At 37.4% G+C, this 17,821-nt stretch overlaps 1 protein-coding gene across 3 annotated transcripts in view; it reads right to left on the bottom strand.

Moving 5' to 3' along the window:
* Positions 1-3,645: 3,645 nt before the first annotated feature.
* Positions 3,646-17,821, bottom strand: part of MIA2 (MIA SH3 domain ER export factor 2) — a 36,439-nt gene continuing 22,263 nt past the window's right edge. For 2 of the 3 annotated variants that reach the window (XM_080595475.1, XM_080595476.1), the window contains 12 exons: positions 17,318-17,456; positions 15,692-15,793; positions 14,405-14,465; positions 14,021-14,056; positions 12,976-13,043; positions 12,209-12,291; positions 11,723-11,854; positions 9,656-9,814; positions 8,132-8,263; positions 5,683-5,759; positions 5,053-5,278; positions 3,646-4,204 (listed from right to left, as the gene is read on the bottom strand). In XM_080595475.1, the coding sequence (XP_080451601.1) occupies positions 4,053-4,204; positions 5,053-5,278; positions 5,683-5,759; positions 8,132-8,263; positions 9,656-9,814; positions 11,723-11,854; positions 12,209-12,291; positions 12,976-13,043; positions 14,021-14,056; positions 14,405-14,465; positions 15,692-15,793; positions 17,318-17,456 (1,367 nt within the window). In that variant the 3' untranslated portion in view covers positions 3,646-4,052. The remainder of the gene's footprint in view (positions 4,205-5,052; positions 5,279-5,682; positions 5,760-8,131; positions 8,264-9,655; positions 9,815-11,722; positions 11,855-12,208; positions 12,292-12,975; positions 13,044-14,020; positions 14,057-14,404; positions 14,466-15,691; positions 15,794-17,317; positions 17,457-17,821) is intronic. The other variant, XM_080595477.1, reaches the window with a different exon arrangement.

Below are 17,821 nucleotides of genomic sequence, written 5' to 3'. Positions count from 1 at the left end.
ATGACTTACTAGGCTGATACGGTAAAATGTGGATTGTAGACTATAGAAGACTATTTTGAGAAATTCTTGCATCCGTTGCAATTGCTTAAGTCAAAACCTAATGTGCTCTAGAAAAATGTGTAGTACTTTTTTTTGGTGTCCCACTATTAAATAGACTATGAATACCCACAACGCTTCAGTTTGACCTTTTCTCTGTACTCAGAGTACGTAGCTGTGTATTCTGAATGAAAACTGCAGATGGCCGATAAGCTGCCGAAGAGCTGCCGTGCCCTGCAGTGGCTGATTGTGCTGTGAGACTTGTCGGAGTGGCTGTTCGGTGTGCGCGTGCCAAGCACAGGTTTGACTTGGGCTTCTGAACTTCATTTTATGACAGCTCAAACCGCTACCAAGCATGAGGATTGCGCTGCTCCTTGTTTAAGGAGTCTCCTAGAGCTTGTAGATCTGGCAAGCAAGATCGCTTGACGATTTATTGAATTAACGACTTATTGAAGAGAGGAAAAGTAGATTTTGCTGTGGGTAATAAAGATAAGGTGTGTATGATTATAGCTCTTCATATTCCAGTAAAGTGAAATAACAGGACTCAGTCATGGTGCCTTTCGGGGCTCAGCCTCCTGAGGGAGGTTTATGTAGCAGTTATAACTGATTGATAGGGATTGTTCAGCATCATCTGGACCTTAAATGGGGGTGTAAAGTGACCACATTTCTGGCCACTTCCATGCAACTTCCTAAAAATGTTGCATCCTCTGGTTTAAACAGAGTCGCAGGATGTTAATTCTACCTCCGCAGACTACAGTGTTTCTATGGATGGCTGCATGACTTACCTCAGTTGGGAAGTAACTTGATTACTTTTGTTACCTAAACGTATTTCTCTTTTAGCCTAGCCTATTTTCTGCTGTGTTTTTAATTAACTTAATATTGAAAGGTAAGGTGGGGGCAGGAAAAACAGCCCACCCGGCTGTGGTACAGGGGTGCACAGGCCTCTCACTCTGTTTAAAATAGGCCATTGGTGCCTAGCGTCAGTACTCCAGATGTGATTTTTTCATCCAGATTGAAGCAAGTCTAAAGAACGGATGTGGTTTGTGTTCCAGGTGCAGATTCTATATACTTAATACATACAGACTACTGTAATAAGCCTTTGCTTCCCAAGTACAGGGAGTCCAGTAAGGCGTGAGTGAGTGAAACATTCCTTGAGCAGGGTTAGAGAAATACCCCTCTAACTGTTCTGTTTTCTTAAAGATAAGTAAAAGCTGTTGGTGCTTATAAACAGTAATTTGAATTAGTGACAGTGGGATGAAGGGATTCAAACTGAAGCAATCTGCAATCAAGTGTTAGGGAACTTAGGCAGTCCCAATGTGGAAAATACACTCGTATTTGGAGTGGGGTCTTAAAAACTGTGGAATTTGAGCTTGCACAATCCCAAATGGAACTTGTTTGTTTTCCTTTGTTCCTAAAAAGACAGCAATGTCAAGTTAGCCTTGCTGTGTTCTAGATTCAGCAGCAGAACTTGGAACACAAGCCCTCAGTTGTTAAAGCTGGATTGCTTTTTCTTGGGGGGGGGGGGGGGGGGGTGGGGTGCGGGGGGGTGGCAGGGGCTTCCCTGCATACATGCTTGCTTGATCCTGCTCAGTCAAGCTTCTGTAACCTACTTTAGGGGCTACTTTGCCCCACTTCCTATTGCATACCTATTGTACCTATTGCTGGGCTGTTACTGGAAAAAAAAATAATCTGAAATTATTCCATTCTGTCTGCAGGATGCTCTAATCCATGCTTGTCCTGCATGATCTTAGTTCAGTTAACTTCCACTTTGTCTGCAGCTCCCAATATCATTGTGGGCTCAGAGTATAGTGCTTTGGTGGAGGAATTGTATTGTGAAGACAGTTAACTTGATTCTAAGCTAGAACAAATATTTAACCTATACAGAGAAAATACAGTATTTGTTCAGGAAATGTAGTTATGTTTGTAAGTAGTTTACAACCCTTGAAGTGTGTGTGGTGAGGTCTTGTGGTGGTATTATCAAACTAAGTGCCTCTGTACTGTCAACCATTTTCTACATACAGGGTCAAGCTGGTAGTTTGCTGTTCTGGTTGTTCTAGGGGCTGAGGTAAGGGGAGGGGTAAAAACTCAGTAGTTTGTTGTACGATCCTGGTTAAGTCTTGCAGGCAAACTTGGAGACTCCAGAAGGCAAATCATTGGCTAAAAGTGATGCAACAGCTGAGCTAAGCTGAACATCAGTTAAAAATTTCAACATACATGAGCCTTTAAAGTAGCAGTTGCCAGAATTTGTTGGTGACTAACTGAAGTACAAAGGCTTATCTAAATACCGCTGACTAAACTAGGAAGAAAGAAAGGGCGAGAAGGAGCTGTGGAAGAGTTCCGCAGCTGAAATAAGAATGGGGAAATAAGGTTAAGAGAAGGAGTATTGAGCTGCAAAAAGAAGAGCTCAGCCAGCAGACTTGATCTAAGTCAGCAGTTACAAAAAAAGAAAAGGTGTTCTGGAGCTTTTTGGTAACTTCCAATTATGGGATGTCGTGGCTTCTGAGCGTAGAACAAGTGTACATATGAAGTTTATATTTAAAAACTTTTGTGTGTGTAAAGGGGGGGATGGCAGTTGAACTGTCTGCTGCTGCTACTGTAACTGGAGGCTTGTCTAAAAACAGTTTCCTTCTGTTTTTTAAAAAGGGTTCTGTACCAAATGACTGCATTGTGAGTAATTATGTGGTTTTTAAGCTGAAGCATGCTGGTCTCAAACAAAACAAACTGACAGGAACAGCCAGCAGCTTCCAGCAGAAGTCTTTAGAGTGTATGGTAGGTAAAAATGGAGTGAGGCTCTGTCCAGATCTCACCCAAATCCCTGTGCCCTGGCCTGCAGAGACTGGGCCTGCTTTAACAGCCATTAATTATTACAGGGCAAGAAACAAATAGGAATGAGGAGAACTAAATGACATACCAAACTTCTAGACACAAAATTATCAGTTTGCTTTCTTTGTTTTTGGATTCTGCTTCCTTTGTGAAGCCCAGTACACACTACAAACTGTGTGTGGGCACTTGTCTAAAACCTTTTTTTAGCTTCTACAATGCTTCTGTATGTTTAGGCTTGTTTTAAATGCATGTTTGCCCTAGCAGCATATTCTTGACTACTTTTATTGCTTTTACTTTTGCTAAGTCTACTGGGTATACTTGCTTCTGTGCTTGTTTTAGACAAGACAGGAATTTTATCTTTTCCTTGCTCTTTTAATTATCTGTAATGTGTTAGGATGAGCACGGTTACGTAAGTCTCTTGCTACACTATACAGCCATTTTGTTGATAAATACTGACGGTTCTCCAGAGTTGGAGAGTTGAAAGAGTGAGGACTGGAGACTTAGCATCTTTTTTTTTTTGTCCCATGCACCTTCCCCAATGGCAATATTAAAATCTAAACACTATTAATTGGATTTGTGGTGAGACAGTAAAAAAGCAAACAAAAACATACTAATTAAGGACTTCATTTTGCTGTGGCTATGTATCTCTAAAGACAATAGTCTGGTGGTGCTGAAGCATCACATACAGTTGTAAAAAAAAAAAAAAAGGTAATAAATTAGCTCCTCTTCACTTCCTCAACTACTCTTATAGTACCATGGTAACAGTGAACTTGCAAGGGAAGCTTATTTCATCATCTTCAGTAGACATTTATTGTTTCAATTTTTTTCACATTCTACTCATAAAGCAAGCATCACTTTTGGCATGCAAAGATTCCCTGTACAGCTAGACAAGCACAAAGCAGCTGGACTTTTAAAATGATTCATGATTTAATTTTATACACCTCTGAAGAGATTACTCAAATTAGAAATACTTAATTTAAAATGACTACTGTACAATGGAAATCACTTATTCACAATATTCATAGTTATATTTCATTCTTTATTTACAAAACACTATCCTGAGACTTTTCTATTAAGCTTCAATTTGAGCAAAGTAGTTTATATATATACCTAAGTAACAGTGGTTACTTAATGTAAGGGAAAATACCATTAGCAGAGTACAGAAATGGTTCAGCACAGTGCTCAAATGACTGTCAGGTCTCTTGCTGTGGTTCCGTTTGTTCTACAGCTGCTGTATTTGACTGAGGTGGCTCAATTCTATTTTCAGGAGGTGGTGGTGGAGGCAAGAATCCAGGTCGTTGAGGCGGATAGTGAGGAAAAGATCTCATTGGGAAAGGATTTCTCACTGTGAGACAAGGAGAGTAGCCCAGTTAATAACAATCAAACAGCGTGCACACACACCTGCTCCTTTACCCTACGCATCTTATTGCTCAGCAACAGCCTCCCGAAATAGAAGTCACAAATTAGAGCTACATTAGATGAGGTGCTCTGGTGAGACAAAGATGCTAGGAAAGGGAAGGACAAGGTGATATTTTTCTCAATAGTGATCTTGTGACAGGCTCATGGCAGTAGCCAAATTAGCCCAAGTTAGTGCTTGTTAAGGGGTTGCTGTGGCCACCACCACCTTCAGTCTGATGGGGGGTCTGATGTGGTAGCCCTTCGCTGCCACACCTCACAGGTGCTGTGGGGGATAAAGAGCTCAGTTCTTCACAGGTCAGTCACAGAACAGCAAGAGCTAGGAAGAAGCCCTTCAGTCTGATACTTTCATCTTGCTCCAAAAATGTGAAAGGTGAAACAACTAACAGGTATGTCACAAATGCATGCCCTTGTATGGACATGAGCATACCTCAAAGATATGGACTGGAGCCTAAAGATTTATCATACCAAGATTTATGTATGATGCAACCTCACATGCAGTTGCTTTACCACCTGACAAAAGGAACCCTTCAGGTGCTGAACAGTGTTTGTATGCTATTTTTTAAAGGTAATATTTGTAAAAGCATTATCAATGTGAGCAACTGTGAAGATGAAAATATACACCGCCACCTTCATCTCGCAGATGCTCCCTGCAGCTGAACGGGGAAGTAGTATGTGCAGATAACGATTTAAGTGTTCACCCAGTGTGATAACTCACTACCTCACAAAGCACTCACGTTCATTAGCTTGAAGCAAATGCTACCTAAAGTTACATACTTGGCATTGGAGGGCGTGGTGGCCCGAAGTCTCGTACTGGAAAACATTCACGTGGTCCGTACATGCCAGCAGGAGGAGGGGGAGGAAAAGGAGGTCCTCGTCTCATGAAAGGTCCTCTAGGATCCATAGGCATTAAGGGAGGTCTGACAGGAGGGAAAGGTGGAGGAGCAAACCCTGAGCTGACTGCTTCACTTTCAGAGGCCAGTGGCTGATCAGGCAGAGAGTCCTGTAGCACAACAAAAACAGAGAAGTTAGCTTAGGGAAAGAGATAAGGAGAGGGAGCATCTTCAATCCCAGCAGGTCTGTTTTGATGCAGACTGTCCCTGAAACTAGCTAAAAGCCAGCTCCAAACAGCATAACCCTGAGCAGGCTACCTCTGTGCACTGGCCATCAGCTTGACCATAGCTCCACCTTTCAGGCTGCAACGAATTTTCAACAGGGATTACATGAGCAACATCTCAAAATTAGCTCACAAGACAGCACCTGCTTTGATAAAAGTCTACATTCAATTTTATGATTTGGACTGCACAGTGAAATACAACATATGATCAAGTACTACAGAAAAAATTTCCTATATATTTTGCAGAAAATTAAAGATTCCTTAGATCAAGTTTGTGGTTAGCTACTTACACTAAGATTAGAATGATCTTTCATCCCATTTCCACTTGGTTCTGTTCGTGGGCTATTTTCTGAAGATGTTTGTCCGTCTGTATGCAAAAGTTAAACAAGTTATTCAATGCTGACCTCCACCTCCCCACCACCAGCATTTTGTCTTAAATCAGAAGATATAGGCAAGAAAAATAAATATACGGCTGTAAGAAGCAACTATTGTGCAGGCAGACTGAGAAAACAGAAACACAAAGCTGTGCTCGAACTTTTCTGCCAACCTATGTACAGGTTGCACATGAATATACACCGGCTATATATTCAGGCTATAGCTTTTACTCAAGTTTCCTGTATGCAAATAATTTTTTCTCCCATTTTAGTATGTTTTTCTTAGAAGTTACAGATGCATTTTCCTACTGATGTACTCGCTGTATAAATGAAGAGAAAAATATTAACTTCAGTGTTTTTACCTCTACCTACCCCCCAGAGAACAATTATTTTTTAGAAACAAATGGAGAAAAATATTGAAGAGAATTGTCAGAGGAGAATCGGAGTGGATACAAATATACTACTGATACACACTAAATGTACTCCAGTCTTCAACACAATCCAAACCAACCACCAACAAAAAAACCAACACTTTGAGATTTGAAAAATACTGCTTCCTTAAACTTCAGCATAAACAAAGACATTAATAATAAAAAGCATAAGACCAGAACAATACTGCTAACAAGTGACACATCTCATTTACGTTAATTGCATCTCTTCTTCTTTAAGCAATAAAGCTCTTTTCTCAATAAACAGAAATATCCTTTCCAAAAACCTAAATTGTGTCATTTCAAGCAGGGCTATGTTGCTTATGTTAGAAATACTGTTACTTAACAACCTGAAGCAGTTTAGTAGCTTATGTCATGCAGAGAACATTCATTCCTTGATACTTAGGTTGCAAAACACTTTCCATTTTAAATCTGTCAAGTTGCTCACAATCTGTCAAACTTTAATCCTTTGACAAAAATTTTCCTGCTCTCCAGGTACCTGCCTCAAATTTTTGGAGTTAGCTACCTCAGCTTAGGAAAATGCAGATTATCTTGCTTACAGAAAATAACATTTTGATCGTCTCACTGAGAAACTATAATTAATTCAATTTGAGTCGGAGCCTGGATTCCACTACTGCAAGATGCTGCTCTTCAGAAATCAGCTGGTGTATTGGTTTTATTTTTATTTTCACAAATACCCAAGTCTAGTGAAATTATATGCCTCTAAAATCAACATTCACATGTGTTTAATGACATGTAAATGCCGGCAGCAAGGTTATCCAAAACACTGTTTCCATTAAGTTGGTTTTGAACTGCCCAAGAAGCCCATGTAGCTTTTTTTTTCCCCCTAATTGTTAGCAGCTGAAAAAGGTGTAACAATGAATGCAAGAAGTGAGTGCAAAGACCACATGCCTCTCCTGTCCTTCAGTCAGCAAGCAGGCATTTTGAAGAAAGCAATGGAATTCCCCAATGGAATACAAAGAAGTAGAAAGCAGAAGTGAAACAGAGAGGCTTGGGGAGTGTGGTAGGAAGGTGAGTGGCTGTAAAGGAACATAACTGTACAGAATTTTCCAGTACAGAACAATTCCCTGTAAAACCTGAACCTTTAACCTAAAACAGAATTCAACATTCTGGCATTATGACACCAAGTAAACAAAGGTTTTCTCTCCTATTGCCAGGAACTGAGCGACAAAGATGGTAACTTACTACTGATCACGTGTACCTGAACACTGTCTGGCATGGTTTCTGTCAAGAGTTTAAAGGTTATGTGATGTTGTCTGATGACTCAGACACGTCACTTACTAGGCATTAAATAATGATGAAAACTGTTTAATGAGTATTAAGACTCTGAGCTCTTAAATTGTTAGTGGTAAGGTTTAAGTCACCACAACTTTGTCTCTGAGCTTCTGTGTGTTGCTCAGTGTCACGAACAAGAATTTACAAAACTGGCCCATTTCAAATGGTAATGAGACAGTGAAACATGATGAAATTGATGGGCAACTACACTGTGAACTACAAAAAGCTCCAGGTATTACAAACAGTTTGAAGGAGGAGGCTGCAGGACCTTCTACTTCAGTACTCAAAGCCAGTGAATACTTGAAAATGTTGCTGTTATTCTTTCAGTTTCATTTACTCTAACTTTACCAAAAATGACACAGAAATGCAAGTAAAGGTTTGTGAAACTTTAACGCTGTGTTGAGATTCATGGCAGGAGCCACCAGATATGGAAGGCCACATCTGAATGGTTAACACTCAGAACAGTGAAGGTGGATCTGCATCAAAGCCAGCAGGTATTAAAATGTTTTTGTACAATAGAACGTATCAGGCGTGGGGTAGCTGTCAAACTGCCCTCCTCCCATGGCGTAGTACACATGGTCACCCTATACTGAGATTCTTCACCTGATTGTGTCATGGAAGCCAGGTAAAGCAATTCCCACCTGTTTTATCAAAAGACTGCATGTTGTATGTTCGTAGCTCTGCTGGTCCAGAAAGTCTTCCAGTATTTGGAGGATTAGGGAAAAATCTTTCTTGTCTTCGAGGAGGAAGAACTGGATCAGAATAGGGCTCACCTATCATTGAAAACAAAAAAGTCACAAAACAGGTCAGTGAAGATTTATTACCTCATTTCACATAATTTTATATCAGCAAAATTATCTGGATATCTTACGCTCCTGTAAATATTCAAAGTGACTATTAACCAGGGTGGGCAAACAATCCTAGAATTAAAAAAAAACGAAAACAAAAACAAAAAAACAGACGGTAGGAATCCCACCTTCATATACTACAGCTTACATTTGTAGTAAACTGCTGTTTCAGGAGCTGCAAAAGAGAAAGCTCACTGATTTTTGGTTAAAAATACAGTAGCATTCTTTCTCTTGTGATTACATAAGTGACCTCGAAACAAAGATTCAGCACAGCAATGAAGGCCAATGTCAAAATAAGTTGCTGTACGTTTTAAGCCATACTAACGTAAGAGTGCTGTTTCCCATTACATTTCTTACCACTCTAGTGCATTTCCCATTTCCTTGCATTGAATCTAGCAATTATACAGCTACAAGGCAAACTGTGTTAGTCAGATCCTGGGCAAGGATGGGGTAAGAACACAGCTCTGGACAAGAAAACAGGACTGCAGTATCCTGTAAATAGATGAGATCTGACAAATGGAAAACTGCATCCGGAGTGAACTTTGAGTTTTATGATCAGACTTACGTACAGATGCACAGCAACTACAATAGCTTGCTGCATCTGCAAACTGAAGTACATTCACCTGTGTTCTTTTTTTTTTTTTTAACTTGTAGTATTTTTGCTTCTTTATTACAAGTACACAGGAAGGTTGTTCCCCCCCCCCCCCCCGAATTCAGTTTACTTCAGAAACATCAGTATCCTCTTCATTTTATCTATGTCTTCCTTGAGTGATGATGCGTAACACACGTTTATCTGAAGTGAGAGTGATGACTTATTTTGTTCCTGTTATTTATAGAAGAGGCAACATCAACACGAAAATAAGTACTAAACAGTCAGGATGACTGTCCCATGGTGTTCCCCTACTACTAGCAGAAACATTAAAAAAATAGTATCTTTCAACATCAGCTAGCTTTTAGGATTTAATTTTTTTTAAGGCTAATGTACCATTAAAAATTATGACTTTCTCAGATCTCTCATTCATCATCCAGCCTAGACAGGTCTTTTGATGCACTAAATAAGCCCCTAGTAAAATGATGAAACTAAGCAGCTGATTATACACTGCTAGTATCAATATACATTTAAAAGACAGCATAGAAAAAGTGCAAATGAACTGCATTATTCAAGAAGGGGATAAAACCCTACTATTAAAAAACCTTTCCAGTGTGACTGCACATGCAATTCCTAGAAAACACCTCATATTGCTACACAAAAAAAATAAATATTTATGCTGCAAGTCAGAAACTCCATTATTCCAGTAGCTACGCAGATTTCTATACCTGGTGGAGGCAGAATTATCCTGCGTTCTCTGTCCCAAGGAGGAGACAAGGATCCAGTATCTGATGGTGGTCTGTGGGGATCAGGTAATCTATCAGAACTCAGCTCTCCTCTTTCATTACTAGCTTCATACATGACAGTAGATCCCGGTCCTCTGGATCCTAATTGAAGAAATCAGATAGCTATTTACTCTGGTTTTCAAATCCTACATTATGTGTCTTTCTTCATTAAGCCTGAAAACAATAAAATGTATCATGCAATACCAACACTTTCAAGATACGCGAGGTGCACAGCTCCCCAGGAATCTCCAGCTGTTTGCTGCTGATGACTTACGAGAAGTGTTTAAAAGTTTGTTTGGAATGAAAAAAATTTAGTTCAACGGGAGCGTAACCTACAGTACCTGATTTTTTTGGTAATCATTTTAAGAGTTTCTGTTCACTGAAGTAAAAAAAAAAAATGATGCCTTCATGATAAATGTTATTCTTAGCACTAAAATAACTGTCATTAACAAGACCTCATCAATTTAAAAATTAGCACTCAAAGTTAACAACCTCATTGAAAAAAATATTTGTATTATATTCAAGACTATTCTCATTCGTTCTAACTCTTTAATCAAGAAAAAAAATTAGAAAAGACCAGGTCAACATATAAGCAAGTGGAAGAGAAACGTGACGAGTGACTTCAGATTGCAAGTTTCCTTTAAAGGAGGATTTGGCCTGAAAATTGACATAAATGCAGAATTCTAGTATCATTCTGTAATTCCCTATCCTAAAATCCAACTTAGAATTTGAAGCCATTTTCTATCTTGTGCAAAGTGAGATAAGCACTATAATCGCTCTGTAGTTAGCACTGACTAAACACATCATTTGTTTAATCTTCCCAAGTTAGATTAGTGCTCCATTGCAAAGTGAACAGTAATGTCTTTGCATAATTTCTTTCCTTGCTAAGAGTGCATTTTGAAATCCAGTTTTCACTCTTACACACCAGTAACAGCTGAGTTACAATTTTAAAGATTCATACGACATCTCAATTTCATTACATACTGTCTCTATTCAAGTAAGCAGTTGTCAAATATGTGATTTTACCTGCGTGTGGTATGTGTGCTATGGCTGAACATCTGTTTTCTTTTTTCGACTTAGAATGTGAATCAACTTTCATATGCAACTGGGTATACCACTTACAACGAATTAAAGTAAATAAAGAGTCTTTTAAAAATCAATGTTGATTAGTGACAGCCTTATAGAGGAGACATATTTAGACATATTTCCTGTGAAACAAATATAGGTACCAACAGATTTAACAGCTATTAAGTCCAATAGTAACTTCTTTATTACCCGTAACAGATGCTGAACTTCACTCTAACATTCATCTACACTGTTTCCATTTAAAAAAAAATTACAAAGGAATAGTGGTTCCTTCCCTTATCAGCCATGACACTATGGCTTTCTTTCATCTACTTCTCAAACTCTACATTTTACTCCTTACGCACCACCTTCCTGTTCTCTTTCATCACTAGGGATGAAAATGTCTCCATGTACAATGACTCTTAAAATTTACAAGCCAAGGGGAGGAAAACATTACTGAATCAGTAACTTCCTAGAGAAACATTATTCATGACTCTCTATAAAACTGTCTCATATTTTTGTTAGTGTAGGTAACTCCCCTTCTTCTCTCTCCATCTTTAGACGAATGAGAAGTATCGACATTCTTTCCTGAAAAAACTAATTAACTTGTTTACCTTAAAATCAGAAGTTTATTTCAGCAGAACTGCATTTGTCCAAAAAATAAAACAAGACTAAGTTTGGCTTTTCACTTTTCTCAATTTGTGCTTCTGAAAGCAATCTACTGACTAATCCACTAGTACCAACAAAACTTTCCGTTGTGCTGGTATACACTAGACAGCTTTAGAAACAAGTTGAAAAACAGGAAGAGTTTGTCTGAGGACCTGTTTGTACTGAATTGGTGGTTTTAATACTTTTTGTCACCAGCAAGAGGAAAAGGTGTGACAGATTTATAGCAGAGGAGAGAGAAATCCAGAATAGATAGGTTTTCAAGTTTAAGAATTGTACCTCTTCCTCCTCCTCCACCTGGAAGCATAGGTGAAAGCCTTAAAGGACCCTCCAATAAAGTTGGAGGGGAAAGAAAAGCTCTTGTTTCAGATGAAGGCCGGCCCATTGGTGAGGGTCCATATGGGGAATGCTCTGGAACAGTTAAAACAAAATGCTCAAGTTCACAATACTTAGTTCAGCAAACTGTATAAAGTAATTAACTTCTCAGGTGAAGTTTAAAACTAAATCGTGTAAGTGAAACAAGAACTGTGTTCCAGTTACCATGTGTGTCATATTCCCACACTCCTCTCATCAATGCTGCAATACTGCCAATGCTCTTAGTTTCAACAAAATACTTGACATGACCTAGAGTAACTTTTTTTTTTTTAAATGACTACTACATATACATGGCCAAGATAGTTTTCAAACGACTACATATGTGCTGTCTTGGGAAACAAAACCAGAAACCAGAACAATTAGAGTCCATTTTACAATTCAACACTGTACCTCTGCCAAACGGTCTAACTGGAACATCAAGAGCATAAGGATCTTTTTCTAAAAGGTCAAGTTTAAATTCTGCTTCAGTTAATCTGTGAACAAACAACAAAAAAGAAGCACAAAAATGTTACTGGTCTGCACTGCTTACTAGTAACATTTCTACTAAAAGGGCTAAATAGACAAATGTATTTCATTCCCTAAATAAAAAAGACGAGATATCACAGAACTCTGAATTTAAGAATTCCTTTAAGTATTTCTCTATGCTAGTGCATTTAAGCTGTAATTCAGAAGTTGAAGTGGCATGTTAGATGTCATAACTCCTAGGCACAACATTATTCTCGTGAGTACTCTATGTTGCACTTCAGATGTTAGTTAGCAGTATATCTAAAGGTTTCCCCCTTACACACCTCAACTGTTAGCTCAGTATTAACTTCTGAGCTAAACAACTGCGAGATTATTTAGTAATCATAACTTCTGGTTAATACATGCCTATTAAAAAAACAGTACCATCAAAATGCTAGAGTCCTAGACCTACATTCTATTTCTTTTCTGAAATATTTCAATACTTCACATAATTCATATTTTCTTGCATAGTATCATTACAAGAATCCTCAAATGACTCCCCCTCATTCAGAGCTACAATGGAGCACTGCTCTCTGCTCTGTCTTGTTCACCATTGATCAACTTATGTCTAGAAAATACTGAATTGCATAAATCCAAAACATACTCACATTCCAAATCACATTTGTTTAGAATCAGATCAGGACTGCACTTACTTTTGTCTGTTATGTGCATTTTCTTTTCTTATATCATTGAGGTGTCTTTCGGCTGCTCGGGCTGTCAGCTTTCAAGAAGGACAAAAATCAGATGCTTAGATATTGCCGTTTATTAATTAAATGCTTCATAAATGTGACAGCTCCTAGATCCAATACATTTTTCTATCTGAAGTGTTCAGATTATATTTTCATGATGTATGACTCATGTATAAAGCATAGGAAACAGCTTCACAACGTCACCAAATGACACTAGCAGTTCTACTACCCAAATTTTTTGGGAAACAATACGGTTTTCCTGCAGATTCTTAAAACTGCAGGAATTAAATTGTTTGGCTATAGCTGCTTTGAAGCATCTACAGAACACATACAAGATTTAAACTCTCCAATTTTACATATGTAAGTTTTATTTTAAAATAATACAATTCAAATCTGTAATATTATGACCATGAAGTGCCATAACTTTTAACAGGACTATCTCATACAGACCATTCTGCGAAACTGAAGAATGTATTAGTCAGGAGATATTTTAAAGCTTCCTGTTTGGAAAAAAAGGTAAAAAAAAAAAAAAAAAATGCATTTTGTAGCAACATTCTTAGGAAGCTGTCAACGGAACACACTGTTCTTACAGGACATAATGTCTTCTATTAGCAGATAAAAAGAGTGGAGTACATCCAGGAAAAATATTAAAATGGCACCGAACCAAGGCCAAATGCTTTTATTATTAGCAAAATGCCACGCACTTGTTAAATAGTAACATGTTATTCAAGCAGATTTAGTGCTATAGCAAACAACATTGTAGTATTCAAATCTACTGAGCTCAGAGCTCACTCAGCTTAGTTATTGCAACTATTCTATGACAAAAGTATTTTTAACATGCTTTTGTGTATTTCTGCAAGAAATCAGTAGGTTTAAAGGTAACAGGTTAATTTTGATGATCTGTTTTTAATAAAAAATTTAGAAGTGATAGAACAAGCTATTCAAACCACTGAAAAGGGAAACAGTAGTTGACATACAGAATTAAGAAAATTTAGTGTTTGGAACTTACCCAATTATCATGAGCTTTTTTCTCATGTGAAGTAATCTGTGAAAAAGACATTTATTAGATCATTACTGAAGTGCATTACTCATTTGAAAAAGAAAACTTAAGATTGAGTATATGCTCTCAGTCATAAATGCAATGTGTAGGTAAATTATTATGAGACATGCAAGCTTAAACTGAACTTACTTTTTAATAAAGTTAGTGATCTCTACTAAGAGAATGAGTCCACAAAAAAACAGATGACAAAATAGGTAACGAAAAAAAGACAAGGAGAAAAACAAAACAAAAGAACAAGCCAAATTCACTATAACAACTTAATGGAAAGTGGTATTTTAGTTGCATTAACATCCATCCCACTTGGCATCAATGCCAAGTAACACAAAGACATACCTGATTCTGATAAGAACGAATGGTTCTTTCTAACTCCTCTTCGAGATCTTTTGCTCGCTGTCTGTAACAAAAATAGGATTTATGACACTGTAATAAAATGCTGAGGAAAATAATTTTAAAGATGGTAAACACAATGGTTAACACAAAGTATAATTATTTTAAAAAATAATTTTTGTATCTAGAAGAAAGTATCATCATCTAAAGACTAGAATCTCCATTGCTTCCGTCATTTTTGTGTGCCACATGATCCTTAGAATCAACCACTCCCCAGCTGTTCAGTGGTCTGTGATATGTTTCCAGCATGAAGGATATCACCCTACAGCATGCTGTAGCAGCCAGCTCAGCAACTGTACTAACTTGGCTAGAACCTCACGCTGTTACAGTTTAGCAGTCAGTTCTGGGGGACAGTTACTTGCACTGAAGTTATTGCAAGACCACAGGAAGTATGATGCCACCTAGTTGCCAGCTGCCTAGTGCACAGCCTTTCTAGGTTCTGCACCCTCTTAGCAGGTGGGCCAAAGATACGTTCTGAGTAAATCAGAAAGAGTGAATTCTGTATTCCTAAATGAATACTGAAAAATGTCCACAAAGGCTTCACATTCCAGAGAAAGATTAATCAGCTCCTCAGGAAGCATCACTGATCCGTATCATTCACTTCAGTGTCAATACACCCTTAAACATTGAAGGAAGCTGGGAAATACACATTACAAATCAAAGAATTATGCTGTAGTTCAAGAAGCTAATGAAGAAGAACATATGTAAACAGCTAGTGTAACGCAAAACAGTTACAAAACAATTACAGAAAATATTCCCACATCACAGTAATATTATTTAAAAGCTTAGAGATACAGAAATAGGATACTAAAACTAGACAACAAATATGTTCAGATCTATGGGAAAGCTGAATGTTGCATTTATTTCACAGCTTTCTCTTTTTAACTTTTTTTTTTTTTTTTTTAAATTTTTAATATGTTCACTAAAGGGAACTAGATAGAGACCCACTTCTACCATTCCATTAAAGCTAACATTTCAATACAAACAGCATTCTTATGGAAACGTTCTCAGTGGTCTTCCATTCTCATTTTAATTTTTGTATTTTTTAATAAAACAGAAACTCTAATAGTATGCATTATTACACACCTACTAGCATATAACAACACACAAACAAAAGTAAACCAAAGAATCTGGAAGAAAACGCATTCACTTAAGCTGGTGTTCTTATTAATTCTCTACTGCCTTTTGTTCACTTTAGAAGAAGTCATAATAGTAAGTAAAATTTGTAATTACCTGTAGCTGTTTAGTTCTTCAGCAGCATGATTAATTTTTTCATCTACTTTAGAGAGCTTTTCTTCTTTTTGTAGGCGTTCTCTCTCTTCTACTGTCAGTTTCCTTTAAGAAAATTCACAAACTCGGCTTAATTTTAAGTCAACAATTCTGTAGTCAGTCCAAGAAAAAAAATCTCAAATTAGTTAGGCATGATGTGTAGATGGTATTTATCCACATAAAGAACTTTAGAGGTAACATATAAAACGGCATAAACAGAACTAGTTTTTATGTATTTATTCAGTTTTTGTTTTGCTTTGTTTTTAATGAAGCATTATCGCTATCCCTAAAAGCAATTTGGAAGATAATTTAAGCTCCCAAAAACTCAAGCTTTCCTTTTGCAAATTACTGCCCTAGGGAGTTAGTATTGCAAATGGAAATATTTGCAGAAATGTACAAATAGACAACCACACGCAGAACTACACTATCTTTCAGTGCCATTTCAATAACTATTTAAAAGATGTCCCATTAGTACTAGTATCCTCTTTTATTTAGCTGTCTCCACCACAACAACTTCTCTCCACTCCTTTTTGTCTCTTGTAGTCTTTGACAAGCATCATATATTTGCTGAACTTCAGCATGGTATCTTTAAATAACTTCTTTTCATTAAGCTCCTTTCTATCCCTCCTCCCCTTTAAAAATCAAATGTTAATGTAGTGGATTTGGGGTTTTCCTGCATCTATGAGGATGACAGTCACCTATGTATTACACAAACTACAAAGCAGATTATTATTGAAAGCATCACTTGAAAAACATCTCGCATATCGCTCAATACAAAATCAAGACTTGTACTGCTTCTCTTGCTGCCCTCAAGATTATGTTTGCTCCTTAAAAAAACAATTTTCTGGCTAGTAAAAATGTAAATTAGTGCCTTAAAATGATTCCCTCCTGATCCTACCACAGCCACACACACTTCTGAAAGTTATTACATGCTCCATCCTGTCCCAATCAACTGGACCTCCAGTCCTTTCTGTATTTGATTTTGGTCAGCAAGTCCCGTTACCTACTGTCATCCTTACTGGGAGACAGATTGCACAGCCTTCATATTGCGTCTTTGTTGGTGAGGAAAGCCAAATTCACACAGGTTCTATGTTGCTCACCATTAATAGCTGGCCACATTTTAACTCCTAAGCTTCGTTTTACATATAGCGCCAGTCTTCCACAGACATCAGTAGCTCCCTTCACTATATAAAACACACCCAACTGTTAAAGAAGTTACTGATTGTCTTTCAGCAACTTTGATAGATGTATTATAGCATACATTCATTTAGAAGTCAAGCTGTCCAACTTCACCCACCTTATTTCATAGATTAGATTTGTCGCTTCTCACATTATCTTTTTTTCTGTACTTAATTGTGGAAAAGTCCTAAATTAATATACCACTACTTCCACAGAAAAAGTTAGTATAAAATTACTGTGATCACAAATGTACATTAAGGTGCAACATAACAGGGTCTTCCTACTACTTCCTACTTCAAAAAACTCTGGAAAGCAGTATTGAAACTTCCAATAATTTTCAGCCAACCAAATCAAAATGTGTGAAATCTCAGACAGTAAGGTTTGAATATAAAAGTCAAGAAGAACCAGCACCTGTGTAGTTTCATTTCATTTTCTTGATAAAGCTCAGTCATTACTTTGAGTTTCTGTTGAAGCTTTTGAACTTCACTTTCAAAGCGTTCATTTTCAGACTGCAAGGAAACTTGTTCACTTTGGAGGTTTTCTATACGCTCTGTCAAATTTAGAGATAATTATAGATAATTAGAGATAATTGGGAACAACGTACAGTTTACAAAATTAAAATACTTGTAACATTTTAGGACAGAAAAAGTCTGTAGAAGCCTCTGCTACTATATTGATTTAATAATGTATGCAGTAATATGTATTAATACATTTCAGTAAATTACACAAATTGCGAAACAGTATTGGTCCTTTGATGGGAAGCCAGCATTATACTCTCTACCAAGCGCAGCTCTGAGCAAATGCCTAGCCTTTGTTTTCCCTCTAAATGGTGTAGCTTCTCTAGACACTGCAGTTTTATAATTCACAATACAAATTTTAATTTGGAGCTTTTATTATTGTAATTATTCCACTCTA

Source organism: Anser brachyrhynchus (assembly GCF_964034855.1).
Source record: "Anser brachyrhynchus genome assembly, chromosome: 5".
In the NCBI taxonomy this organism is placed as follows: Eukaryota; Metazoa; Chordata; class Aves; order Anseriformes; family Anatidae; genus Anser; species Anser brachyrhynchus.
Note: the sequence above shows the minus strand (reverse complement) of the source record. Positions and strands in the feature narration are given on the sequence as shown.